Here is a 26,308-nt window from a genome sequence, read left to right on the forward strand (position 1 = left end):
AGTGCATTGGTAGGCCTAATGGGGTAGGAGAGCAAAGTCAAAGACTGTGAGTCATCTCCAGGGTAAACACATTCCAGCCCTGGGTGGCCTAGAACAGTGGTTCTCAACCTGCGGCAAACCTCTAGTTCCAAAAATCTTTACATCACAATTCGTAACGGTAACGAAATTACAGCTATGGAGTAGCAACAAAAATAATTTTATTGTTGGGGTCACCACAGCATGAGGAACTGTATTAAAGGGTCACAGCGTTAGAACAGTTGAGAATCACTGGGCTAGATTACGTAGACCAGGCTGGCCTTCAACTTACTCTGCTCTTCTTGTCTATGCCATTCAGATGCTAGGATTACAACATGCCATCATACCCCGATCACAGACGATCCCATTGAAAACAGACTACAGGAGTGATGATTCAGAGAACACAGTTTCATCATCAAAGATACAGCTCTAGGGTACTTGAAGAGTGGGCTCAGCCATCCATCATCAGAGGGCAAAATTAGAGTAAACCCCACGAAAGTTAGTATCATGCGAACGTCAATCTCCGCTCCCCATTTATCTACTACTTCTAAGCACATCACTGTTGCTAACTAGACCCATGTACTGCGTCTCGGCACAACCGTGTCCTTCTAGAACTGAGGTTTTAGTCAGTAAACCTTGCACAGTGCTCATTTGTCTTGCAGCCCAAACCACAGCTGTTCACCGGGATGAAGCATTTGCCTCACAGGAGCTGAGGAGCCACTGGACACACTCGAAGCTGAAGCCTGCACATACATAAAGTCAGAAGTTACCATCTGTGTATGACAGAGAACACGTCATCTTCCTGTGAATTTCATTTCCTGACCCATAAATTCTACTGTATTTATACTATAGCCTCGTTATACATCCATCTCTACGGATGGGCATCTAGACTGATCCTGTTTCTTCGCTATTGTGTAAACATGGGGGTGTCAGGATCTCTGTGGTACGGTACAGGTTCCCAGGATGTATATCCAGAAGTGGCTGGGTCGTAGGCTAGTTCAGGTTTCAGTAATTTCAGAAACCACCACTAAGGCTGCACAGTGAGATTCTGTCTCAACATCCAATCCAATCCAATCCAATCCAATCCAATCCAAAAAACCAAACGCAACAACAAAACCCCGGGCTGATTTCATTGGAGTTGCAGCGACCTACCTTCCCCCAGCAGTCAAGAAAGGCTCCCTTTCTTCACAGCCGCGGCAGATCTGCTGTCAGTTGATAGCAGCTATTCCGAACAGAGTGAGAAGTTAGCTAAGGAGGCTAAACGCTTTAAAAGAATGTGACTGTATGTCTTCTTCAGAGAATTCTCAGCTCAGCTCCTTATCCCATGTTTTCTTGCTTACAGTCAAGGTTTTCTTTTCTTTCTTTTGTTTTTTAACACCAAGCAATGACTCACAGGGAACAGGCTGCAGCATCTCAGGCATTTTTTCTTAGTTCCCACAAAGTCTATTTATTTCGGTGGAATAGGCTGCTGCTTCAGTTGAACCCAGTTACCCTTCTCTTTGGCTCCCCCTTTCTGACTATTTTCCTTCATCTTTTTCAGGAAGATATTCCAATTTTTTTGCTGTTGTTGAGACAGGGTCTTTATTGCCCTGCCTGTCCTGGAACTCATTATGTAGACCAGGCTGGCCTCGAACTCAAGAGTTCTGCCTGCCTCTGCCTCCTGAGTGCTGAGATTAAAGGCATGCGCCATCACACTTGGCTCTGGATTATGGCATTTCAACTTCATAGAATACCACACTGCCAATGAAGGTATGTATTTTAGAGTAGAAAACCAATATCCATACAGATGTGGTTTGCTTTTTATAAAACAAAGGATTATGTGAATGCTCATGTATGTGTCTCACCCCGGCAAATACATCCTGTCAAGTGCCAGAAAGAAAACATTCGTAGGTCGGGGACCCCATGGTCTCTCCCACAATTACTCAGTGCTACAGGGGAACAACAAACCACAACCAGGATATACGCAAACGAGCGTGGCTATGCTGCATACAACTTCATTTCAAAAATTCAAGCAGGCATGGTGGTGCACGCCTTTAGTCCCGGCACTTGGAGGGCAGCAGCAGGTGAGTCTGTGAGTTCAGGACCAGCCTGGTAAGCCCCAGTTCTGCCAAGGTTACATAGTAAGACTCTGACTCAAAAAGAAAGAAAGAAAGAAAGAAAGAAAGAAAGAAAGAAGGAAAAAAGAAATCCATAGGCAGGCATGAGCATGAGCTTGCTCAGTGGCTAACGGGACATGTTGCCATGGCTGATGACTTACCTGAGTTCTGTTTTGGGGACCTGCATGCTGTTAATAAGGAACCAACTCCAATAGATTGTTTTTTATCTTTCACACATGTGCCTTGACACTAATGTGTGCGCACACACACACACACACACACCATTTACTGTCTTCTTGTGTGCATTAGAAGCCTGCACAAAACTATGAAGAAGTCTTCGTTGATTCTCTAACAAATGGCTGTTTTTTTCTGCGTAGCTCACTACGGATGGGACACGTGGAGAAAAGATAAGCTGAGCTACTCACAAAAGAGAAAAGTTACAGTACAAGAAGTGAATGCTATAGAATTTCACTAATGGGTTTACCTCAAAAGTTACTTTCATATGATGAAAAGATGAATTAATTATTATTAATTATTGATAGTGGTATGAATAAGGGATTGGCTGTCAACACACATTAGACTCTTAAAAAAGAAACTCCTGTTAGGCAACAAATTCTGTGTCAAGCCCCACCAGTCTAAGGCAGTACGTATGTAAACATTGGAAAGTGCAACCACACATACACATTAGACATACTTTTGAGAAATAACACCATCTTGTCCTTTCCTTTCTTGCATTATAGAAATATTACTATCTAACAATTAACAGGAATATTGCTGATACAAAATCCCCCAAACTTTTTTATAGTCTGGAAACAATGTGGCTTTTGCCATTTTCTATAGAGAAACTTTTTCTCAGTCCATGGCTTCAGGGTTTCCCCCTAGGGTGAAACCCATAATCATACTACAAATGTCTCTCATGAATAATGAGTTCAAGAAAGCAGTGCATATTGAGATAATTTAACGCAGAGAAGATATAACGTACAATACGTTCTTTTAAAACATTTTCTTCAAGTAATTTAAGGATTATACCTCAGGTGGAAACAGAGACTACGAACTGATTTCTTGGAGAAGGATTTCACATCTAAACCGAGCCTGTGAGAACCATGTCTGGTGTGAGCTGCTTGGTGTTTATTGCTATCTACACGTTGCTGAAGGTCTCCCTCTTTCGGAATACAACAGTGTCTTCCCCCAGTGGGAATCCAATGCTGCACGAGCATTGTGCTGATGCTGGATGACTTCTCGTCCTCTCTGCATTGCCCTGAGGATATGACGATGGCCTTCAGGGCCATGTGCTATGGAATAGTTTCCCATGGCATTCCTACGGCTTCTTGTGGGTGTGTGTTCGCTGATGGCATTTCAACACGGACTTCTGCAGGAATGCCTTCCCGCACTGTTGACAGATAAAAGATCTCCCCCTGGTGTGAGTCATCTGGTGTCTGGGCAAAGAGGACCTATTGTAGAAGCCCTTGCCACACTCAGGGCACACGTAGGGTTTCTCGCCTGTGTGAATTTGCTGATGGGATACCAATGCTGATTTCTGGATGAAGGTTTTCCCACATTTTTGACAGATGAAAGGTCTCTCCTTAGTGTGAGTTATCTGATGTCTATGCAAAGATGACCTGCCAAAGAAACCCTTCCCACATTCAGTGCAAACGTAGGGCTTCTCGCCTGTGTGAATTCTCTGGTGATCTCGGAGTTGGCCCTTTGAAGCCAAGGCTTTCCCACAGTCACAGCATTTGTAAGGCTTCTCTCCGGTGTGAATTCTCTGATGTGTTCGAAGGACCGACTTCTGACTAAAGGCTTTCCCGCACACACTACATACATGGTGCTTTTCTCCAGTGTGAATTTTCGTGTGCAGATTGAGGGATGACCTCCGGCTGAAGGCCTTCCCACATTCAGAACACGCATACGGTGTCTCCCCGGTGTGAATGCGGAGATGCTCTTTCAGTTGGGAGGAATTACTGAATGACTTCCCACAGTGGCTGCATTTGTAAGGTCTCTCCCCCGTGTGAATTCGATGATGCACTGTCAGTTGGGACGTATGACTGAAGGGTTTCCCACAGTAACGGCATTCGTGGGGTTTCTCTCCTGTGTGTGTCTGCTGATGAGACGCCAGCTGTGAGCGCTGAAAGAAGGCCTTCCCACACTTGGGACAGACGAAAGGCTTGTCCCTGGTGTGAGTTATCTGATGCCTCAGGAAACCCGACCTACCATGGAAACCTTTTCCACACGCGGTGCACACGTACGGCTTCTCTCCTGTGTGAATCCGCTCATGCTCTTCGAGTTGGTACTTAGAAGCCAAGGCTTTCCCACAGACAGCGCATTTGTGAGCTTTCTCCACTCTGTGAATGCGACAATGCACATTCAGTGTGAACGAGTAAGTAAATGACTTCCCACAGTCGCGGCACTCGTAAGGCTTCTCCCCTGTGTGGACTCGATGGTGCATCTTCAGCTGCGATACGTAAGTAAACGCCTTCCCACAGGCGTCGCATCTGTGAGAACGCTGGCCCAGGTGGACTCTCTGGTGCGTGCTGAGCTCTGACTTCTGACTGAACGCTTTCCCACACTCACGGCATACATGCTGGGTTTGTCTAATGTGTATCTTCTGGTGGGCAGTGAGACTTGACTTGCCCTTGAAGGCTTTCCCACAGTCAGCACATTCATACGGTTTCTCCTTCCTGTGGATCTGATAGTGGACTTTCAGTCGGGACGTACAGCTAAACAATTTCCCACAGACAGTACACTCGTAAGGCTTCTCCCCGGTGTGAATGGTCTCGTGAGTGCTGAGGATTGACTTCTGCTTGAAGGCTTTCCCACATACAGAGCACACGTAAGGTCTCTCCCCGGTGTGTATTCGATAATGCACCTTCAGTTGGGATGTACTGTTGAAGGACTTCCCACAGTCGCGGCACTCATAAGGCTTCTCTCCAGTGTGAATTCGATGATGAACCTGCAGGTTGGAGGTACGACTGAATGATTTCCCACAGTCGGAGCACTCATAAGGTTTCTCTACGTGAGTTTCTCGATGGGAGGTCAACTCTGACTTCTGCAGGAAGGCTTTCCCACACTTGTGAAAGTCGAAACGCTTTTCTCCAGCGTGAGTTGCCTGATGTTCACTGAAAGCAGCCATGTCATAGATGACCTTTCCACATTCAGGGCATCCGTCTGGTTTCTCCTGAGGATGCCCTTGTTGCTGTCTCAGTGTGTGTTTACGGGTGAGAACTTTCCTGCACTCGTTACCTTTGTGTGAATTCTGGCCTTCGTGAGGAACTGTGTGGTTAGCATTAGAAGAGTCTCCCATGAAGAGCTGACCAGAGGTAACAACATCTTTAAGCTGTTTAGTGATATTGCTTTGGTTTTCACTCTTTGCCTCCAGGTTATGCCTCTCACTGTTTGTGGGTCCCTCTGGGGCTCCCTTTTGTGTGGAGATGAGGCTGGACACCAAAGGAGTGGCTTCTACAGGCTCTTTCCATCCACAGCCTCTGTCTGTGCTCTGTGCTTTCTTGCTGAGGAGAGCACCGGCACTCCAAGGTGGTTTCCGGCTTTGCCGATTTCTTTTTGTAGGGTCTGGATCTTGCCACAGTCCTATGATAGAACACCACAGGGCATGTCTTGTGATTTCACTCGCCTTACTCGTTTGAAATGCTTCAGTCTCAGAAACTCTTGGTCGAGGGGCGGAAACCTCTGGAAGAAGAAAAGAGATGAGAGAACAGGCGTAACAAACAGGAAGCGTGAGGAATCACACAGAGCTAATAACAGTGAGGTCTGCTGACATTGAGTAGAACACAACCACATCCCTTACGATAAGCCAAACATTAGGTACAGACTTGCCAGACAGGCAGCTTTCTTTCTCTATGATGGAAACAGACTCATTTTGTCCCCAAACCACCCTCTAAGGCAATTCTACCTACTCTGCCTGTTTTACAGATGAAGAAATACTAATATGAATACTGGAGTCCGTGGTAAATGTGGCTTTAAATATTTGTAGGGAAGACTCGACAAAAACAGCACATTAATTTATATAGGGTACCTAGACACCCAGAGCTTGGAGGGTAAGAAGCGGCACACTTGTGCCTTTTGCCCGTATTTTCATCAGGTTAAGTACTCATACAGTCATGCCCCCAGCTCTCTGTCTTACTCCATCTCGGAAAGCACTCTCTCCTTGAGCTACAACTAAGATCAGAAAGCTTTTCTTTTCTAACATCATTTACATATATAGTAGCCTCTCCCTACTTTTCCAGTCTCACACTGTGATGTGAGAGCAGTTTAAAGCATCTGCTGCTTTTTCAAAGAACGGAGTTTAGTTTCCAGTACCTACATGAGGCAGCTCACAAAGTCCTGTTAACTCCAGCTCCAGGGGTCCAACATCCTCTTCTGAACTCTGTGGAAACCCCCATACATGTGGCATGTGTTTACACAGATACACACACATGCACACAAAAATAAATCTAAACAAGGAAATCCCACAACACCGACCAAACACATCTAAGGGATATCTACAAACTATTGTCCATGGCATAGTCTGTACAATATTCCCATAGAAGTTCCTCAAAGAACAGACCACATGCTAGGTTACAAAGCAACTCTGAACAATACGAAAAATTTGAGACAACTTCTGGTATCTTAAAAGACCATAATGGAATAAAATAGACACCAACAATAAGAGAAACTGCACGATACATGGACATAGAACAGCGAGTCTCAAAGAAAGCAGGGAGGATATTAAATCATTTCTGCACTCTTTGGATACAGCTAATGACAGTTCTAAGACAAAGTTGATATCTGAGGTATATGCATTAAAGAAAGAAGAGAGAGTTCAACCTAATGATGCAACTAAAGATCTTAGAAAATGAAGAAAAAGGCAAAATCCAAAGTAGTAGATGGAAAGATAAAGATAAAGATCAAGGCAGCAATTAATGAAATGGAAATTAACAGAACAATACACAGAAGGAAACAAATTGATAAATGAGGTTGGGGCTCAAAAGATGGCTCAGCTGTTAAGACCACTGACTGCTCTTCCAGAGAACCCAGGTTCAGTTCCCGGCACCCACATGGCGGCTCACAGCTCTTTGTAACACTAGTCCTAGGGGATTAGATGCCATCTTCTGGCCTCTGTGGGCACTGCACACAGATAGTGCATATACCTATGTGTGGGCAAAACACCTACACATACAAAAAAAAAACCCTCTAGCTAAACTGACACAGAGAGAAGTCTCAATAAAATTAGAAATGAACAAGAGGCTATTTCAACTGATTCCAAACACACACACAAAACACACTGGGAAATCTTACATTAAAAAACCTGGAAAATTTAGAATAAATGGTTAACAACTTTTAGCAGACTGAAGATCTTACTGTAATGTATGAAAGCCTGAAACTGCTAAAGGGAGACAGATACAAAACTCTTAAAGATGCAGGCATGGCCTGATGAAGGTTAATATTCAGGAGGATGCCAAAGGAGACAGAGACCCACATTGGAGCACCAGACTGAAATCTCAAGGTTCAAATCAGGAGCAGAAGGAGAGAGAGCACGAGCAAGGAACTCAGGACCGCGAGGGGTGCACCCACACACTGAGACAATGGGGATGTTCTATCGGGAACTCACCAAGGCCAGCTGGCCTGGTCTGAAAAAGCATGGGATAAAACCGGACTTGCTGAACATAGCGGACAATGAGGACTACTGAGAACTCAAGAACAATGGCAATGGGTTTTTGATCCTACTGCATGTACTGGCTTTGTGGGAGCCTAGGCTGTTTGGATGCTCACCTTACTAGACCTGGATGGAGGTGGGTGGTCCTTGGACTTCCCACGGGGCAGGGAACCCTGATTGTTCTTTGGGCTGATGAGGGAGGGGGGCTTTATTGGGGGAGGGGAATGGGAGGCAGTGGCGGAGAGGAGGCAGAAATCTTTAATAAATAAATAAAAGATGCAGTCATGGGTTAGGACTTGTAGGAAAAAAAGGCAATAGTACAGGAAAAAATCCTGTGAATTGATAAATATGATTATATAAAAATAGAAACCTGCACAGCAAAAGAGACAATCACTAGGATGAAGAGACAGCCTTATGTACTGGGGAAAAGTCTTTCTAACTTACACTAATATATAGACTATACGGAGAACTATAAAAGAATCAAATGCCCAAAACACCATATAATGAATATATATTTAATGAATGCTTCTTAAAAGGCATACAAATGGCCAATAAGTATTTGAAAAAGTATCCAATATTCATAGTGATCAGGGAAATTCAAATTAAAACTTCTTTCATATTCTAGCTCACCCCAGTCAGAATGACTGTTACCAAATGAACAGATAACAAATACATTCAAGGAAAGATACAGCCCTGCCCATTGCTACGGGTTTCCTGCTCACTGCTGCGGGGCACGGACACCCCTGCCCACTGCTGCGGGACATGGAAACCCCCTGCTCACTGCTGCGGGACACGGACACCCCTGCCCACTGCTGCGGGACATGGAAACCCCTGCCCACTGTTGTGGTTTCCTGCCCACTGCTGCGGGACACGGACACCCCTGCCCACTGCTGCAGGACACAGAAACCCCTGCTCACTGCTGCGGGGCACAGAAACCCCTGCTCACTGCTGCGGGTTTCCTGCCCACTGCTGCGGGACACTGAAACCCCTGCCCGCTGCTGCGGGACACGGAAAACCCTGCCCACTGCTGCAGGACACGGAAAGTCACTAAAGAAGCTAGCAGAAGGTCCTCAAAGAACTACAAATAGAACTGCCCTATGACCCAGCTAGACCTGCACACATCCTGAAGTACTCTGCATCAACATCCGCAGACACACTTGCACAGCCATAGTTATGGCTGCACTAAGAAATGGAACCGGACGTCTTTCAACAGATGAATGTATTAAGAAAATGTAGAATATATAAACAATGGGATTTTAGTTAGTCGTAAAGAAAAAAGAAATCATGGAAACTGTAGCAAAACGTATGGAACCTGAGATCATTACATTGGATGAATCAAGAGAGACTCAGACAAAGACCACATCTTCTCTTACCTGTAGACTCCAGAGTTTAATTTCCGTGTGTGTACACACAGGTATCTCCACATGTATTGTGTGTAAACAGTGAAAGTAGAAAAAGTACTGCGAAAGGAGAAGGCATCTGAAGGGAGGAAGGAGGAAGAAAGAGTAGTGGGGCATAGGTGACATTTGTGGCAAGGAAAGGAGCCAGCACGAGGCGACTGGAGGAGGTCGGTGGGGAAAGGAGCAGGAGAGGAAAACACTAGTGACAGCTTTATAAGAAGATGACAATGAAGCCAACTGAAAACATATCCAATGCAAATTATCGCCACCTACGCTAAAAGCTTTATACCTCACTAATGTATCTTATCAGTGTTGACACAGCTGTCTGTCTGTCTGTCTATACTTCTATCACACTGCGGAATGAACCCAAGGCTCTGTGCCTGCTAGGCTGGCGCTCTACCACTGAACTACACATCCCCAGCCCTAACCATGGTTAACACAAAAACAAAAGATCAATTTCCTTCCTAACGAACACATTTACCCAACACGTTGATCCACCAATTCATTTATCTATATCATCAACCACCACTAAGTTTCCCTCATATTTTTTTTGTCATTGTTTGTAGACAAGGTGTACAAACACAAATCTACGTGTAGACCTTCTGGAAAATATGGCTGTGTTAGTTAACTTAGGTAATCTCTATGATGAGGCAGTTCATACCCACTGCTCACCCCTGAGAGCCTTATCCATATTCACAAAGTATTGCAGCGTTGGCTGTAGAGAGCTGGAGTGGGAGGCAGGCTTGGCACCCACTGCTGTGGTCCATCTCATGGGCTGCACCAGAAGCTTAGAGAGTGAGAGCGGCAAGCAAACGAGGGGCCACCACTAGGGGATGGACAGTGAGGATGGATGACAAGGGACACCAATGACATCGACCTCCATCCAGGTCACTTACCTCGACACCGACTCTGCTGAAGTGGGAACTTAGCCTCTCCCATCCATGCCTCCTTTCTTTTCTTTTTCCTGAAGATGGCCCCGGAGCTGGGAATGGGGTACCCTGTAAGTTGGAAGAATATTTGCTCAGTGTGTGGCTTTTAGGCTTTGGAGGACACTGGCTGGTTGGAAAAAAATCAACATTCTGTAGTGGGCACAGAACAATAACTTAGCATGTTTAAAAGTAATGAATTATCAGGACAAACCATAGGGGAAAGCCTTGACACACTTTTGATACCCCATCACGTTCTACAAAAAGAAGGGGAAAATACTTTCAATGAAGCCCATCCTGGATCCCCAGGTGGCTGTGCTCACCCACTGCCAAGAGGTGGCTGTAGATCTCCAGCATCACGTCCTGGTACAGGCATCGCTGGGCGAAGTCCAGGCGCCTCCACTCCTCCTGGCTGAAGTCCACAGTCACATCCTCAAAGGACACCAATCTCTGTAAGAGCAAAGTGCGGTTCATTTTGAGTTAGTTATCACATTACACATAACAATGCGGTTCAGGGATCCTTTACTGAGACATATCATTAGTCTTTCCAGAAAACAGCTATTTCATATTATATGAATAATATATATATATATATGTGTGTGTGTGTGTGTGTATTATTTGAATATTTCAGAAGTCAAAAAAGTTAGTAAAAATAATCTTCCATCTCTTGTACACGCATATTTCTCTTCCACAAAGCAGCCAGAAATGGGTTGTCCTGAATACTTCAAAGAGGAATAAGCAGCCTGACACTTGAGTTCACAGAGCGGTGAACTGCCAAGGGAAGTTGACAATCAGACAAAGAAGGAACACCCAGAGGCTGAAGACTTTGCACAGAATCAACTGCGCTGCTTGCTACATTTTAGCTTTGGGAATCCTCGTTAATTCAGAAACTCACATGTCAGAATATCTCCAACATCGTTGCATGTAAACAGTCCATCCGTGAACCAGAGACAACTCATGGATACCGAACGAGACTTTAGTCTGTCTCTTTACCACTGCGTTCTCCCAGGCCCCCCACTGCTAGGGAAGTAATCAGCTGAATTTTGATTTGTGGCTAGGCATCATCAGACACTCATGGTCTCCAAGACTTACCTGCCATGCACCCACATCAAACAAACTCCTTCAAGATATTCACAAAACGACAGTGGCTATGAACTGGTGCAGGAAGATAAGGATTGGGGACTCTGGAACTGGGATGCAGGCTTGAGGGCTACATCTAAATCTAAGCACCCACAGGCAGGACAGTGAGTGACATGAAAGACCGGGAGGTGCAGGGCATTGGCCCCCGTGCTCTGCTCTCAGCTGGAGCAGCAAGTCTGTATCGGACTGGGGGCCAGGACCTGATACTTCCCATGTCTGTCCTCCAGTCTCAGAGAACTGGACTCCAGGCAGCTGCTGCTTACCTCGCTTGACCCATCCTGCTCATGTGGGTTCAGTCTCTGGGGCTTCTGAGACAAATTCATGTCAGCAGGCATGTTTCTCTCCTTGGTCTCTTTGCTGGCAGATCTGATTTTCTCAGGAACTGGAAGCTGCGTGAGTGTCTGGAGGTCCCCAGGAGGCAGCTGAGGTGGGGCAGAAAATCCCATAGCCTGGATGACGTGGTCTGACTTAGGTGTAAAGACAGCAGAAAGCCCCAGGGAGGGAATGATCTTGTGTCGCCAGCTAACACATGCCACACATGGGTCTCTGAGGACCCAAGCCAGTCCCAGGATAGACACGGTAACAGACAAAGCTCAGAAGAGCCTTCCTGGTACTGACCAGGGTGATGACCCTGGGGAGATGGTGCTGTGCGTAAGAGAGCTGGTGGCACCATCATGAGGACCTGAGTTCAAATCCCCAGCAACTTGAAGAAGGCAGGCATGTCCACAAATGTCTGTAACTCCAGCACTGTGTGGGACAAACAGAGGATTGTCTCTGGGTTCCCTGGCTATCAGCCTAGCTCCAGGTTCAGTGAGAGACACTCAAGGGAATAAGGCCGGAAGTGATGGAGCCGGACACTCAGTAGCTTACTCTGGCCTCAGAGCATGTGCACTGACAGACATACGTACCTATACCCACATCCACGTACAAACATTACACACAATCACACACACGCCAAAATCCCAAACAACTCCCATCCCCTGAAGTAAACACCCAACACCATAGTTAGGACTGAAGTTAAGGAACACTTCACCGAAGTTCCCAGTTTTTAACTGTGAGAGGAGGAGGTAGTAACCTAGTTGTTTCTGAAGTGAGGGTGCAGGTGTGAACTGTGAGCACTGGGGACCTGAACTCACCTGAAGCTCAGCCCACTCTCGGCACCTGCTTATAAATACACACAAAAACGAGCAAGCTGCCAGGCTGCTCCTTCTGGCCTTTGTCAAGCTGTTCATGCAGGCTGCCCCAATGCTCAGCATTTTTGAGACGTGGTCTCACTATGTAGCTCTTGCTTGCTTGGGGCTTTCTATGTAGACGAGGCTGACCTTGAACTCACAGAGTTCCACCTGCCTCTGCTCCCAACACTCACAGAACTCTTTTTTAAATTTATTTATTCATTATATATCAATGTTCTGTCTGCATGTATGCCTGCCCACCAGAAGAGGGCACCAGATCTCATAGATTGTTGTGAGCCACCATGTGGTTGCTGGGAAGTGAACTTGGGACCTCTGAAAGAGCAGCCAGTACTCTTAACCTCTGAGCCATCTCTCCAGCCTTCACAGAACTCTTTTAACCATTTCATAAGCATCAGTATAACCATTTCCCTCAGACACTACAAATAAGGCTACGTGCTGTTCTATAATGCACCCCAAAAGACAGACTGGGGACCAGTCTCATCTCTTCCCTACACCAAACCACACACAGTCCCCATTATCACAGTTACTCGTGTGCTCAGCGCCCAGAAACCTATCTGCTTCATCCTGCCTTCTGAGAGCAGAGATGGGATGCGATGTGGGGGGTAATGGCCTCTTCTGGTTCTTTCTGCATTTCTAGACATTTTTGTGGACATCTACTGACCAACATCCCATTCTCTTCCCTTGAATTCAGAGGCCCAATCCCTTCCCTGACTTGGAAACCCTCCACATAAACACCAGGCCACAGGCCCCTGTCCACAATGTCTTCATGGTGAAGAGGATGTACATCCTGGACTTTCAGTGACCTCCAACCAGAGGACCAGAGGAGCACCGAGTTAAACATGGGCATGCGCAGGTCCACAGACCATTACTACTTTGACAGCCAAGAACTAGCCAGAGACGTCTATTCACAGGTTTCCAGAGAACCTTCAATAAACTCTGCAGCCCAAAGAACATTCCCCATAAGGACTCAAATGCCAACACCGACCCTTACCGTGGCCACATGGTCCCCAGCAGAGGTCAGCATTGACCCACCTCATCTGCAAAGGACCCCAGCCCTCTGTAAAGTGAACTCAGGAACTACGATTTGCCTTTTAGGTTTGTTTTTGCATCTCAAGCTTCCTACAGGAGATGGTCTGCCAGGAATGAAATGGTCCTGTCCTAGAAGCACTGCTGCCGGTAAAAAAGGCTCCTCACCTCCCAGCTCTGGTGACTGTGCCCCCTGCTAAGCGTGCATATGCATATGCCCTGGCTTTCCTTTCGGGTGTTCTTAGTACTAGCCCTGCTGGGAGAAGCGACTGACTGACCGAGAATGGCTGGTCTTCAAACTGAGCCCAAACCACGAAGAAGTTCATTTTCCATTTTAAATCTACTTTTTCTCTTCTTGCAGGCCACACAGTTTGGCGCGAAAGCAGCGCGATCGCCCCCAGACACCCGTGGCCTCCCTCAGCATCCCTGCTCTCCCGACTCCCGCAGGACTCCCTCCCCAGCTCAACTACAGCATCCTCTGCAGCCCCGTCAGCTGTCACTCAGCACAAACCAACACTCACCAGCGAGTCCTCCTTGGCTCGCCCATTCAGCTGCTCACCGACGCCGGTGTCCCGCGACTTCAACCCACGGAAGCTCGGTGTTCAGAATCCAAACTCCCGTGCTATCCTGGCAAAATAACAGAACCGATCAGCGTCAAGATTTAAGCGGATGTGACCGCTTCAGACCACTTCCGTTTACTGTGAATCAATGTTCCCAGGCTTTCCCAGGAGGATGGCGCAGCGCATGCGCACCACCACTTGTGAAGGTACATCTTGCCAATACTCCTCTTGGAACATCAAGTAGTTTCTGTTTCGTTAGTAGCTGTCATGGCCACTCCCACAATCCAATGATATTGAGACCACCATCACAGTACGTTCGTTCCGTACAGCCAGGCAAGGCTTGTGGACTGTGACACAATGAAAGTCCGAGGCTATCACACATGGCCAGGGGGTTTGTTTCCTACGGGTCTGTATATATCATCTATTTCTAAGAGACCGTGACATTGCATATTATTAAAATACCATTTTTCTGTATTTTCTCGGGGACTCAAAGGTTTCTTTTTTCTCTAAATTAAAAGGAGAGAGAGAGAGAGAGAGAGAGAGAGAGAGAGAACTAGGCAGGGTTGTTGGAAAATGGAAATTGAAGTCATATTGAATCTTAGAAGGTGAGGATCTGAAATGAATGCGATACTGGGGCATTTAATGGTTGCCAGAGGTGGAGAGATCTGTTGTCAATTAGTAGGCTTTTTAACTGGTTATTAGCTATTTGTTGTGTGTTTTACATATATAGAAAATAGCATAGAGCTGGGTGGAAGGGAAATAATGATGAATGGGAAAGACCAGTTGGTAGTGAAAGCATCCAGTATGCTAGGTTGACCGAATCCAATAGGTCCAAATCCAAACTAGAATATTCGAATACAATGAAAGATTATCGCAGCATCTTCAGGTTGAAATTCTTCAGGCTGGCCTCGAACTTGCTGTGGTACTCCTGCCTCTGTCTCCCTAGGGAGGGATGGGAGGGATATGCGGTCACACTTGACTGCCTAGATGACCTTGATCATCTTGAGAACAGACTATAGAAGCGGTGCTCTTGTGACCAGAGTTTTATGCCCAAAGAATAGGTTCCGCCACCTGTCACAATATGTCAAAGTTATAAGAAAGTATTAAAAGGTAATATAATGGAAGTATCAATTTCTACTCATCTGTCTGCTACATCTGGGCACACCATCTATAGCCACGCCCACTCATTGCAGCCCAGGCACCACCTTACTCCCCCAGAGGCATAGTGCCCATCTGTCTTGCAGCCAGAACCACAGCCAGTCCACCAGACAGATGGAGCCCTTGTCTGTAGAGGTGCTGAAGCACAAGGGCCAATCAGAAGGGGACGCTGATGTCTCTCCATCTTTGTGCTCCATGAGAATGACCTAATGGACAGTCGAGGGAACTGCCCTGCAGATATCATAAAAACCCTGTGTTTCACCGGCTGAATCACAGAATCCCTGGTGAACTTCTCAGGCCAGGCACGGTGGTGAACAACTTTATTCTCAGCACTTGGGAGTCAGAGGCAGGCAAATCTCTGTGAGTTTCAGATCAACCTGTTTCATACAGTGAATTCCAGGCCAGCTAAGGCTACACAGTGAGAAATGTCCACAAAGCAAACTGCTGAGAAGGGCGAATAGGTAGACACCTGGAAGTAGCACTGAGATGCTCCAAGTGTGAGGTGGAGAAGAGCATTTTCCAGGAAGGAGTGGACGTGAAGGTGGGTAAGTAGGGAAGTCTATGGTAAATCACAGAAGGAAGCTGCCAGGGGCTGCCCCTCAAGGTTGTTTAGGCAGTAAACAGCTGCTGGGAGGAGATCTGGTGGTATGGTTACCACAGTTGCCTGTAACAAGTCTGTGTCCTCCTGCATGGCTTGCTTGTTCTCCACCTCCTGTTACCTCTCCTGTATGCCTAGATTCCTCTTCCTACTTCCTCTCTGCCCAAAAGTCCTGCCTATGCCTCCTGCCTGGCTATTAGCTGCTCAACTCTTTATTAAACCAATCGCAGCAATATATCTTCATACAGTGTACAAATATCCCACAACAGTTGCTACCCATTTTAGAGGTGGGATGGTTCTGTGAGGCACCTGTTTTAGCTACGCATGCTTCTGAAAGTTACCTCTCACCCCCGCTTCTGTAGGTAAGCCCAGTAAACCCCCTGATTCACCAAGATGGACTTTGATGTAATCATTTCTTTGGTCTATCATTTGCTCTTCATCTGGAGTGAATGCAAACAGAGGCTCCCCAGGAAGTAATGCAGCAAAGGGACCAGCTTCAACCTGACAAGGAACAAATGAGCTTGTCACAAAAGCTAGGTGACGTGGGAACATTGGTCCCCTGTAGACTATGTACTCTTATATGGAAGATGAAGGCCATGTCAGAAACGGAGAGCCTGGGATCTGCTGCTTCCTGAGTCTGCTGTCTATTTCTGCAGACTTGAACCTGGGACAGTCCCATCACCTCTCATTATCGATTCTGCTCCCCTGCTGGGGCTTCTGGGAAATTTTACATCAGCAGACATGCCCTTTTTGGCATCTACCTTTGGTTTCTCTTGCTGACAGACATAATTTCCCCAGGAGTGGCAAGCTGGGGGAATATCTGGAGTCTCTAAGCAGAGGGGCTCTGTAGAAGTCAGATGTGGCATGACAGAAAACCCGACTGCTTGTGCTTTGTGGGCTGAGGGCACCAACATTTACATGGAGTTGTAAACTTTCTAGGAAATACCTGGAAGGATGGAGGTTTCTGTCTGAACATCATGTTGACTAAGAGTACAGTTGGAGGAGAAAAGGAACACCAGGAGGTGTGTGTCAGGGGTGTCTCTGCATGCTGGCCCCAAGAGGAGAAAAGGAATACCAGGAGGTGTGTGTCAGGGGTGTCTCTGCATGCTGGCCCCAAGAGGAGAAAAGGAACACCAGGAGGTGTGTGTCAGAGGTGTCTCTGCATGCTGGCCCCAAGAGGAGAAAAGGAACACCAGGAAGTGTGTGTCAGGGGTGTCTCCGCATGCTGGCCCCGAGAGGCCTTTGCATGAAGCTATAAAGGGGATGCCTGGACATCACTGGAGACCATGAGATGTTGGAGATGCCAGAGCCATGGGAGACCTGCTAAGGAGAGCTGCTAAGGAGAGCTGCTAAGGAGAGCTGCTAAGAGGGGTGGAACCAGGCCAATAGGGAGAAGTGAGATGCAATAAGCAAAGCTGAAAGGAGATAGAGATCTGGAGAGTGTTTTGACATCAGACACAGAGATGCAGAGTTTGCCCAGCTGGTTTTCATTCTGCTTTAGTCTGGTATTTCTCGTTATCCTCCCTTTCCAGAGTAATATATGTTCTGTGACAATGCATGGTGGGAGTATGTGATCTGCTTTTTGATTTTACAGGGGATTATAGTCAAGAGATTGGTTGTGAGTCTAAGAAGGAACTTTGGACTTTTAAACACTGATTAGACTGTGATAGATACGTGGACTTTTGAAGTTGGACTAAACACATTTTGCATTAAAATATAGCTTATAAGCTTATGGGGCCAGGGAGTGGACTGTGATGGTTTGAATAGGAACGGACTCAGAGCAGTTGTGTTCATGCTGGAGGAATTGTGTCATGGGGTTGGGCTTTGAGGTTTCAAATGTGCAAGACAGGCCCAGTCTCTCTCTCTCTCTCTCTCTCTCTCTCTCTCTCTCTCTCTCTCTCTCTCTCGCAGTCGCCTACTGATCTAGATGTAGAACTCTTAGTTCCTTCTCTAGCACCATATCTGCTGGATTGCTGCCATACTTCCAGCCATAGTGAAAATGGACTAAACCTCTGGAGCTGAAAGCCAGCTCAATTAAATGCTTTCCTGTTGACAGAAGGTTCTGTCTTGCCTAGTCCTATAGCCATTCAGTCCCAAAGAAACACACAGAAGCGTATATTAATTACAAACTGTTTGGTCTATTAGCTCTGGCTTATTGTTAACTAGCTCTTATAACTTAAATTAATCCATAATTTTTATCTATGTTTAGCAACATGGCTTGGTAGCTCCTCTCAGGAGGCATTCTTACCTTGCTTCCTCTGTGTCTGGCTGATGACTGCATTTCGCTCCTTTCCTCTTCCCAAAATTTTCCTAGTCTGATCTTCCTGCCTAAACTTTCTGCCTGGCTACTGGCCAATCAGTGTTTTATTAGACCAATATGAGTGACACATCTTTACAATGTACAAAACCATTATCCCACACCAGTTTCCCCCTTTTTCCTTTCAAAACAAGAATGCTGAATCTAATATCCTTTCTTTACCTTTTTTCCTGACCATTATCCATAAAAATTTGTAACCAGCACTCTAAACAAAGACAAACATCCATAATCCATTCTTTGGAAATGTGGGCAGAGTTTTCTAGGCTACTTCCTGCTGATTAAAAGCACTAATAATCTTATGGGGAACCCAAAGAAAATTTAGGATGTTGGTCAAGTCCTGACTGGAGTACTCTGTGAGGCTTGCTCATCTCAGCCAGCAGCCTTGAAGCTGTTCTGAAAGTAGAACTCGGAGGAAACTGCAGCAGAGGTGTTCTAAAATGTTGTATCAGCTGGGCTATCTGTTCCCATTGGAGATTTTGCAGGAGGTCTTCCTTGATCAAACCTGATTTCTCTTAACCCAGAATGAAACCACAGCCTTTCATTTCTTGTGAGAAATGAGAAAAAACTCTTCTCCAAAATAACATATCTTTTGTCTTAAAATTTGAAGTTAGGGAATTTTCAAAATATATAGGTTGGAGTAATCCAACAGCATTTATAATCAAATGTTTTTAGCACCTGTTACTCTTTCCTCGGCCATGAAAGACAACACAATAACATACAGTATCCAGATTCTCTGTGTATTTTCCACATGGCTTTAAAAAAACCTCTATTTTCTTTTTAAATGTTGGTTTTTTGAGACAGGGAATCTCTGTGTACCTTTGGCTGTCCTGAAACTCACTCTGTAGACCAGCTCAGCCTTTAACTCACAGATAACGGCCTGCCTCTGCTTCCCAAGTGCTGGGACTAAAGGTGTGCATCACCATACCCGACTACATTTCTTTTTTAAGGACTTTATCTATCATTTTTCTTTTTTCTTCCAAGCCTATGTATATTTTTAACACACTGTAAATCAATTAGAGGGTTTTTCATCTGAATCTGTCTTTACTGTATCTCTCTATCTTCTTCTGAGCACATGAGTCTTTAATCTAAGTAGAGTGACTAAGATTAAAGCTGAGGTGTTGGCAACTGCATCCGCTCCACTCCTGGGCTTCCTGAGAGTCTAGCTTCATAGTGGAGGTACTGCTGGGAACCATGGTGTTTTTCTGTTTTTTTGTTTTTTGTTTTGGCCCCAACTCTGTGGAGTTTCCAGGTCCATGCCAACCCCAAGAAACATACTGCTGGCTGCTCATAAACAACATTTAAATGTTGTGTGGCAGGACTCTTAAAAGAGCTGTGAGGTTTTTGTTGCTAATGCTGAGTGAGGAAGCCTCTCTTAAAGGAGCTGTGCCTCTGCTCGCTGCCAGCTAACAGCCTACTGGAGTAAAGACAGACTCTGTTCTTGTCTGCCTAGAATTTTTTTTTTTTTTAAAAGGTTTCTCCAGCTTTATGTGGAAATTCTTGCCAAATGTTCGGGCACCATGTATAGACAGAAGTTTCTGTCCTGTCTGGACAGTTCAGTCCCAAAGAAACACATAGAGGCTTATATTATTTATAAACTGTTTGGCTTACCAGCTCAGGATTATTATTAACTAGCTTTGGCAATTTAACTTAACTCATAATTCTTATCTATGTTTAGCAACATGACTTGGCAACTTTTCTCAGTAAGGCCTGGACCCACAGAGATCTCTGGTTCCTGCCTACTCCCTTGGTGGTCCCAGATTCACACCTAGACCAGCAGAGGTCCTAGCTTAGACCTAGTTTCTTGGATGTCCTAGACTCATGCCCAGACCCACATGGGTCCTGGCTTAGGTGTACTCCCTTGAAGGTCCCAGATTCATGTGTGGGCCCCCAGTGGTCTCTGGCTCTGGCTCACTCTCTCAGCCGTTATCCCCCTGTACCTGTTCCAGTGGAGTTCGTTGTCTCGGGTCTGTTCTGGACCAGGTTTCTGGTTCAGTCCCGATCCACTAATGTCACAGGACTGGATCGGCTCCAGATTCTATGGAACTTGCTTTCTCAGGCCCACTCCAGCCCAGGTAGCTGGTTCACTTCCCTGTATCCCATTTTTTAAATTGGATTATTTGGTATTGTGATGTCTAGTTTCTTGAGTTCTTTATATATTTTGGAAATCAGCACCTTGTCTGATGTGAGGTTGGTGGAAATTTTTTCCCATTCTCTAGGCTGTCCTTTTGTTTTATTTACCATGTTCTTTGCTTTACAGAAGCTTTTCAGTTTCAAGAATTCCCATTTATTTATTGTTGCTTTCAGTGTCTGTGCTGCTGGTGTTTTATTTAGAAAATGGTCTCCTGTGCCAATGTGTTCAAGGCTACCTCCCGCTTTCTCTTCCTTTACATTCAGTGTGGCTGAATTTATGTTGAGGTCTTTGATCCACTTGGGCTTGAGTTTTGTGTAAGGGGATAGATATGGATCTATTTACAATCTTCTATATGTTGGCAACCAGTTATGCCTGTACTATTTGTTGCAGATACTCCCCCCCCACCATTTCACTGTTTAGGCTTCTTTGTCAAAATCAGGCATTCATAGTTGTGTGGGTTAATATCAAGGTCTTCAATTCAGTTCCATTGGTTCATGTGTCTTCAATTTGATTCTATTTGTTCATGTGTCCAAATTGTCCATATGACAATACTAAGCTATTTTTAAGACTTTGGCTCTTTAGTATAGCTTGAAGTCAGGGATGATGATGCCTTTGGATGTTCCTTTATTGTACAGGATTGTTTTAGCTATCCTGGCCTTTTTGTTTTTCCATATAAAGTGGAGTATTGTTCTTTCAAGCTCCGTGAAGAATTGTGTTGGGATTTTGATGGGGATTGCATTGAATTTGTAGACTGCTTTTGGTAAGATTGCCATTTTTATCATGTTTATCCTAGCTATCTGTAGTATAAATAATAAAAACCCAGAGACAGATATTGGTGTTCAAGTTGAAGATTAGAAAAGCAAAACTGCCAAGCCACTAGAAAGACTTTCTCTATCACAGCTGGGTGACTGCAGACTGATCCCGGAGCCTCCTCCTGTTTTATATTGCCCTTTAGTGCTGGGATTAAAGGTGTGAACCATCACTACCTGGGTTTGTTTCTGCATTGATCTTGTGTAACTCTGGGTGACCTTGAACTCACAGAGATCCATTTGCCCCTGTTTCCCGAATCTTGGGATTAAAGTTGTGTGACACCACTGCCTAGTATCTAGTGGCTTAGTTTTACCTTCCGATCTTCAGGCAAGCTTTATTTATTAAAATATAAATAAAATACAAATATACTTATCGAAGACCATAGAAGATCTTTCCATTTTTATTGTCTGATATCTTCTTCAATTTTGTTCTTCATAGGCTTAAAGTTCTTGTTGTTCATGTCTTTTACTTCTTTAGTGTTACCCCGATATAGTTTGTATTATTTGTGGTTATTGTAAAGGGTTATGCCTCTCTGATTTCTTCTTGGTCCCTTTATCATTTGTATATAGTAAGGCTACTGATTTTTTTTTTTTGTGTGTGTGTGTGTAAATCTTGTATCCCACCACATTACTGAAGGTGTTTATCAGCTGTAGGAGTTCCCTGGCAGAATTTTTGTGGTTACTGAAGTATAGTAACATATCTTCTACAAATAGTGAAAGTTTGGCTTTTTTTCCAATTTGTATCCTCTTGATCTCCTTTTGTTGTCTTATTGCTCTAACTAGAACTTAGAATATTTTATTAAAGAAGTATGAAAATCATAGACAGCCTTATCTTGTTCCTAATTTTAGTGGAATTGCTTTGAGTTTCTTTCCATTTAATTTGATGTTGGCTGTAGGTTTGCTGCAAATTGCCTTTATTATGTTTAGATATGTTCTTCATATCCATAACATCTCCAAGACCTTTATCATGAAGGGATGTTGGATTTTGTTGAAGCCTTTTTCAGCTCAAATGAGATAATCTTGGTATTTTTTTCTTTCAGTTTGTTTATATATTGGATTATATTATCAGATTTTTGTATGTTGAACCATCTCTAGAATGAAGCCTACTTGATCATGATGGACAATCTTTTGCTGTGTTCTTTGATTCAGTTTTTGAGTGTTTTATTTACTACTTTTCATCAATGTTCATGAGGGATATTATTCTGTAATTCTCTTTCTTCGCTGAATCTTTATATGATTTGGGTATCAGGATGACTGTGGGCTCATAAAATGAATTTGACAATGTTCCCTCTATTCTTATTTAATGCAATAATTTAAGAAGTATTGCTATTAGCTCTTCTTTGAAAGTCTGGTAGAATTCTGCACTAAAACCATCTTGCCCTGGGCTTTTTTGGGGGGGTTGGGATATTTTTAATGACTGTTTCTATTTCCATGTGGGGGGTTTTTAGATGTATTTGAATTGATTATCTGATTGTGATTTAATTTTGGCAAGTGGTACATATCAAGAAATTTGTACATTTCTTTTGGAATTTTCAGTTTTGTGCAGTACAGGTTTTTGACGTATGACCTAATGATTCTTTGTATTTTCTTGGTGTCTGATGTTATTCCCTTTTTTTATTTCTGATTTTGTTAATTTGGATATTCTCTTTCTGTGTTTTAGTTAGTTTGGGTAAGGGTTTGTCTCTATATTGATTTTCTCAAAGATATAACTCTTTTATTCATTGATTCTTTGTATTATTCTCTTTGTTTTTATTTTATTGGTTTCATCCCCAGTTTGATTATTTCCTGCCATCTGCTCTTCTTCGGGCATGTTTTCTTCTTTTTATTCTAGAGTTTTCTGGTGTGCTGTTAAGTTGCTAGTGTGAAACCTCTCCAACTTTTGTATGAAAGCCCATAGTGCTATGAGTTTTCCGCTTGGCACAGTTTTCATCCTGTCCTGTAGGTTTGCGTATGTTGTACGTTAATCTTCACCGAATTCTATGAAGTCTTTAATTTCCTTCTTTATTTCTGCCATGACCAGTAGCCATTCAGTTTAGAGTTGTTCAATTTCCATGAGTTTGTAGGTTTTCTTTTGCTTCTGTCATTGTTGAAATCCAGCTTTAATCTGCGGTTGTCTGATAGGATGCAGGTGGGTTATTAAAAAAAATTATTGTTTTTGTAAAGACTTGCTTTGTGACTAAGAACATAGTCAATTTTGAAGAATGCGTGGGGGGCGGTGCTAAGAGGAAGATACATGCATTGTGTCTGACTGAAATGTTCTGTAGATATCTGGTAGGTACATTTGGTTCATAGCATCTGTTAATTTCATTTATTTTTCTGTTTAGTTTATGTATGGTGACCTGTCCACTGATGAGAATGGGGTATTGAAGTCTCCTGCTATCAATGTGTTAGGGTCAATGTGGATTTAAGCTTTAGTAATGCTTTTTTCACAAATTCTTGCATTTGGGCACAGACGTTGAGAATTGAAATGTCAACTTAATGGGTTTTTTTTTTTCTTTGATGAGTACAAAGTGTCCTTCCCCATCTTTCTGATTAAGTTTTGTTTGAAGTCTGTTTTGGTATATGTAAGAATAACTATGCCAGATTACCTCTTGGGGCCATTTGTTTAGAAAACTATTTTCCAACCTTTTACTCTGAATTAATGTCTATATTTGATGCTGAGTGTGTCTTATATGCATCAGAAGGACAGATCTTGTTTTTACATACAAATTCGTGTTTTTTTTTTTAAGTTGGGGATTTAAGCCCATTGGTATTGAGAGATATCAATGATTGTTAATTTCTGTTAATTGGTTGCAGCAATTGTTGGTGGTTTTGTGTGTGTGTTTTCCTTTTTTGGATTATGCTGGTGTGAGATTATTTATTGCTTGTGTTCTTGTGGGTGTAATTAAAACTCCTTATGTTGGAGTTTTCTTTCTAGTTCCTTCTGTAGGGTTGAATTTATGGATAGCTAGTGTTTAAATTTGACTTTATTATGAAATTTCTTGTTTTCTCTATCCATGGTGAGAGAGTGTTTTTGCCGGGTGTAGTAGTCTGAGATAGGATCTCATCTGTGGTCTCTTAGAGTCTGTAGCACATTGTCCAGACCCTTCTGACTTTTAGAGTCTCCATTGAGAAGTCAAATGTAATTCTTTTTTTAAAAAATAAATTTATTTATTTATTTTTTTATTATGTGTACAACATTCCTTCGATGTGTGCCTGCGTGCCAGAAGGGGGCGCCAGATCTCATTATAGATGGCTGTGAGCCACCATGTGGTTGCTAGAATTGAACTCAGGACCTCTGGAAGAGCAGTCAGGGCTCTTAACCGCTGAGCCATCTCTCCAGTCCCTCAAATGTAATTCTAATAGGTTTGCCTTCATATGTTTCTTGGTCTTTTTCTTTTGAAGCTTTTAATATTCTCTTTGTTCTGTGAGTTTAGTGTTTTGGTTATTATGTGGTGAGGTGATTTTCTTTTCTAGTGCAATATATTTTGAATCTGTAAGCTTCTTGTACCTTTTTGGACATGTCCTTCTTTAGGTGAGGAAACTTTTCTTCTTTTTTTGTTAAAATATTTTCTGTGCTTTTGAGCTGAGACTCTTTTCCTTGTTCTGGGTATTTTGATGTCTAGTTTCTTGATTTCTTTATATATTTTGGAGATCAGTCCTCTGTCCAATATTGGACTGCTGAAGATCTTTTCCCATTTTGTAGGTTGCCCCTTTTTCTTATTGACTGTGTGCTTCACCTTACAGAAGCTTCTCAGTTTCAGGGGGTCCCATTTATTTATTGTTGCTCTCAGTGTCTGTGCTACTGGAGTTATATTTAGGATATGGTCTTCTGTGTCAGTGCATTCAAAAGCTACTTCCCACTTCCCACTTCCTCTTCTATGAGATTCAGTGTGGCTGGATTTATGTTGAGATCTTTGATCCATTTGACTTGAGTTTTGTGCATGGTGATAGTTATGGATTTATTTGCATTCTTCTACATTTTGACATCCACAAAATTGGAAAATCTAAAAGAAATGAACAATTTTCTGGGTAGGTACCACATGCCAAATTAAATCAAGTCCAGATGAACCATTTAAATAGACCTATAATAGAAAATAGAAGAAGTCATCAAAAGTCTCCCAACCAAATAAAGTCTAGAGCGGGATGGTTTCAGTGAAGAATTCTACCAGAACTTCAAATAAAAGCTAATACCTATACTTCTCAAATTGTTCCACACAGTAGAAACAGAGTCAAACATTGTCAAACTCTTCCTACGAGGCCACAGTTGCCCTGTTACCCAAACCACACAAAGACCCAACTAAGAAAGTGAATTACAGACCAGTCTCCCTCATGAATACTGAATCACAAATGCTCAATAAAATACTGGCAAACCAAATCCAAGAGCACATCAAAGAAATTATCAACCATGATCAAGTTGGCTTTATCCCAGAGATGCTGTGATATTCAACATACAAAAATATGTCAATGTAATCCACCAAATAAATAAACTGAAACAAAAACATATAATCATCTCATTAGATGCTGAAAAACCCTCCAGCAGAATCCAACATCCCTTCATGATAAAGGTCTTTGAAAGATCAGGGACACAAGGAACATATCTAAACATAATAAAAAACAATATATGCCAAGCCAACAGTCACCATCAAATTAAATGGAGAAAAACTCAAAGCGATTCCACTAAAATCAGAAACAAAGCAAAGCTGTCCACTCTCTCCATATCTATTTAACATAGTTCTTGAAGTTCTGGGTAGAGCAATAAGACAACAAAAGGAGGTCAAGGGGATACAAATTGGAAAGGAAGAACTCAAACTTTTCTTATTTGCAGATGATATGATAGTATACATAAGTGACCCCAAAAATTCTACCAGGAAACTCCTGCAGCTGATAAACACCTTCAGTAATGTGGCAGGATGCAAGATCAACTGAAAAAAATCAGTAGCCCTCCTTTATACAAAAGAAAAGGCTTAGAAAGAAATCAGAGAAACATTACCCTTTATAATAACCACATATAACAAAAACTATCTCGGGGTAACACTAACCAAAGAAATGAAAGATCTGTACAACAAGAACTTTAAGTCTTTGAAGGAAGAAACTGAAGAAAATATCAGGAAATAGAAAGATCTCCCATGCTCTTGGATAGGTAGGCTCAACATAATTAAAATAGCAATCCTAACAAAACCAATCTACAGATTCAATACAATCACCATCAAAATCCCAACACAATTCTTCACAGAAATCTAAAGAACAATAATCAACTTTATATGGAAAAACAGAAAACCCAGAATAGTCAAATAATCCTGTACAATA

At 43.5% G+C, this 26,308-nt stretch overlaps 1 protein-coding gene across 4 annotated transcripts; it reads right to left on the minus strand.

Moving 5' to 3' along the window:
- Window positions 1-211: 211 nt before the first annotated feature.
- On the minus strand, window positions 212-14,108 carry LOC121436706 (zinc finger protein 585A-like). Of its 4 annotated transcripts, XR_005973028.1 has the most exons (6): window positions 13,968-14,108; window positions 11,491-11,649; window positions 10,411-10,537; window positions 10,058-10,159; window positions 1,168-5,795; window positions 212-758 (listed from the first exon to the last, which is right to left on the minus strand). XR_005973028.1 is itself a non-coding variant. In XM_041636879.1 (5 exons), exons 2-5 carry the CDS (start codon window positions 11,560-11,562, stop codon window positions 3,430-3,432), a joined length of 2,667 nt encoding a protein of 888 aa, XP_041492813.1. In that variant the 5' UTR covers window positions 11,563-11,649; window positions 13,968-14,108; the 3' UTR covers window positions 212-3,429. The 4 variants fall into 4 exon arrangements, 3 of the variants coding, with proteins under 3 accessions (XP_041492813.1, XP_041493389.1, XP_041494522.1); XM_041636879.1 differs by having other exon boundaries at window positions 212-5,795; XM_041637455.1 differs by lacking the exon at window positions 13,968-14,108 and adding an exon at window positions 11,846-11,924 and having other exon boundaries at window positions 212-5,795.
- Between the last annotated feature and the right edge of the window lie 12,200 nt (window positions 14,109-26,308).

Source organism: Microtus oregoni, unplaced genomic scaffold, assembly GCF_018167655.1.
Source record: "Microtus oregoni isolate MIOR12 unplaced genomic scaffold, Mior012 000000F_ref0000247, whole genome shotgun sequence".
NCBI lineage: Eukaryota > Metazoa > Chordata > Mammalia > Rodentia > Cricetidae > Microtus > Microtus oregoni.

Bases quoted from the DNA above. Each gene is read 5' to 3' on its own strand.
- LOC121436706 (XM_041636879.1), bottom strand. From the start codon at position 11,562: ATGCCTGCTGACATGAATTTGTCTCAGAAGCCCCAGAGACTGAACCCA. The intron at 10,538-11,490 runs GTAAGCAGCAGC...TTGCTCTTACAG, and splicing joins AGCAGGATGGGTCAAGCGAG to AGATTGGTGTCCTTTGAGGA. The intron at 10,160-10,410 runs GTGAGCACAGCC...TCCAACTTACAG, and splicing joins CAGCCACCTCTTGGCAGTGG to GGTACCCCATTCCCAGCTCC.